The 2,314-nt window shown below is 34.7% G+C and overlaps 1 protein-coding gene and 1 non-coding gene across 2 annotated transcripts in view; both read right to left on the minus strand.

The window, feature by feature from the left end:
* The window catches only part of LOC105310533 (60S ribosomal protein L5-like), a 7,868-nt gene continuing 5,554 nt past the window's right edge, over window positions 1-2,314 (minus strand). Inside the window, exons 4-5 of the mRNA XM_011386700.2 lie at window positions 645-799; window positions 1-162 (exon numbers count right to left, since the gene is read on the minus strand). Of these exons, the coding sequence (XP_011385002.2) occupies window positions 63-162; window positions 645-799 (255 nt within the window). The 3' untranslated portion in view covers window positions 1-62. The remainder of the gene's footprint in view (window positions 163-644; window positions 800-2,314) is intronic.
* LOC111734768 lies at window positions 421-553 on the minus strand. Its single transcript, XR_002778585.1, has one exon. It is a non-coding gene; the product is annotated as a small nucleolar RNA SNORA66 (small nucleolar RNA).

Raw genomic sequence — 2,314 nt, forward strand, 5'->3', positions numbered from 1 at the left:
TTCAATAAGTTTATTACTATCTTTATATGAAAAATCTTAATAGAAAATTTCAGTTTGGTTTATTAGCTCTCAGCAGCCCGTTCCTGAGCTCTGAGGAAGCTTGCCTTCTTCTGAGCTACCCGATCTTTCTTCTGGGCAAGAGACATTTTGGGACGGTTCCACCTATAAAACAAAGAGACAGGACTGTTATTTTTAAAAACTGCAGCTAAGGAAGATAGAGAACATTTAACTTCGATTGAAAAAGATAGACTTTTGTAACAAGATGGAGGTCAAGCAATCCAAATTCCAATATGTGTATTTATTTATAATTTTACGCTAACTTTCCCAAACCCCGACTTTTTGTAATACTGTTCTATTACCACATGGGGCCCAAAATCAAACATGTTAATACAATGCTTAGAATCATTAAGTATTAGAAGAAATTGTACTAGGATAGAATGGGCCACCTCAGTAGCTTCTGAGGCTTATACAATTCTACCACCACAATTACTTTAGCAAACCTGGTTCCCTTCACTTCTGCAACATCATGCAGAGTTAGTGATCGAGTTTGCCCAACTTCACCCAGTCTGAGTGAGATGAAACAAGGCAGGGAACCCCTCCCTCCCAACCTCTTTCCCTTGAAAAGACAACAGTAAGATGTATACCTCTTCTTTTTAACTTCCTTCTTAGGCTTCTTCTCATAGACTGGATTCTCTCGTATAGCAGCATGAGCTTTCTTATACATCTCCTCCATCTGAAACAAAGCAAAGCAAACAGTACTTGGTTTCATTTCATATCCCCTAAACAATAATACAGCGTATTATAATCTACTACTTAAGCCTATTTTGTCCTTCTAGCCAAATTCTCAAAAGGCACTAAACTAGATCAGTGGTGGTATCTGCTTAAACTTCTAAATATATATTTCTAAATTTCTTTTCCTAAGAAATTCCCAATTTTTACGATAGGCAATATGAGTTGACATTCACAAAACTCAATCTTCCTCAAAATTTTTTTTCATGCATTTCTGAGGACTTTGGCTATATTTAAGTCACTCAAGTTTGAAGCAAACTGATTTCTGTAGAAACACATTTTATAGTCATTTAAAATACTATCTAACCTAAATTCATTCAAGTAAGGATACACACCAAAACAAAGCTTTAAGATGTTAAGATGACAAGTGTTTAAGAGGTCAAGAAGTAATTGCCAAATTAATTTGTCTTCCCCACATTCTCCAGATTTACATTTTCCATTGGTATCTGAAAGGTCTTTCATAGCTATCTCAGTACTGCATACCAGGGACCTCTTATATCTTGTACTACTAATACTACTATTACACCACCACGAGTTACTCGTATCTTGGCAACAATATTAAGCCTCTGTGGAACCAAAAGGAGGTGCAAATTTCTCTAGCATACCCTCAAAGCTTATCCAGTTGGACATCTTGGTGAGAATTTTGTTCTAAAACTCATCAAAAAATAATGTTGCAACTCTGAATTGTTTCAATTACCACCTACAAATACACTAAAACCAAAAAAAAGACACAGATTCATTCATACACTGATTTTTTTTCAATAAATATACAGCAGGCCTCCTTATCCCTGCAGATATTGAGGGACGATTATAGTTAGTTTGGGAGAAGTGGATTTTTGACTGCTTTGAGGGATGGCATGGGTTGGCACCCTTTACTCCACCCCTCCTTCCACATTATCAGGGTCAACTATAAATGACTTGATCCTGTGCAAGATCAAGTCATGAAGAACAGCTGTAAAATGCCTGAGTGTTCATTACCAAAATCTAGTAAAAATTACAGACCCCTAAAATGAATAACATAATCCAGGTCTCTTAAATTCAAAGTGGAGAAAATTCAATTACTACATGCATTTGTGTAAAGCTTAATTATTTAATCAGCAAAGGAAAATAATGCGAAATTTTTCACTGCACAAGACCTCAACTACCTAAATCACGTTTGAAAGTTAATTTACCTCTCTTAGCACTTTATTACAGCTTTCCACTGTACTTAAATCCATCTGACTTCAAAAACATGCACCTATCTACATTACTAAAATTACTTTTCCTAGCTCAAAACTCAAACTGTGTGTTTATCCACCAGCCCTAGCCTATATACTGAGCATACAAATAACAAAGTAGTCTTTCCCCAATTAAAACACTATTTTAAAAATAATTTTCATAACCAAATATAACTGCACTAACAGAAAAAAAAAATCTAACAATTACTCCGTATGTAACACTTAATATGTAACCCATTCATTTGTATATAATTCTGTATTTGTAATAGTTTTATAACAGTGTGATTTGTATTCTATGCTTTCATTAC

The sequence above is a fragment of the Pteropus vampyrus genome, unplaced genomic scaffold (assembly GCF_000151845.1).
Source record: "Pteropus vampyrus isolate Shadow unplaced genomic scaffold, Pvam_2.0 Scaffold5440, whole genome shotgun sequence".
Classification (NCBI taxonomy): Eukaryota; Metazoa; Chordata; class Mammalia; order Chiroptera; family Pteropodidae; genus Pteropus; species Pteropus vampyrus.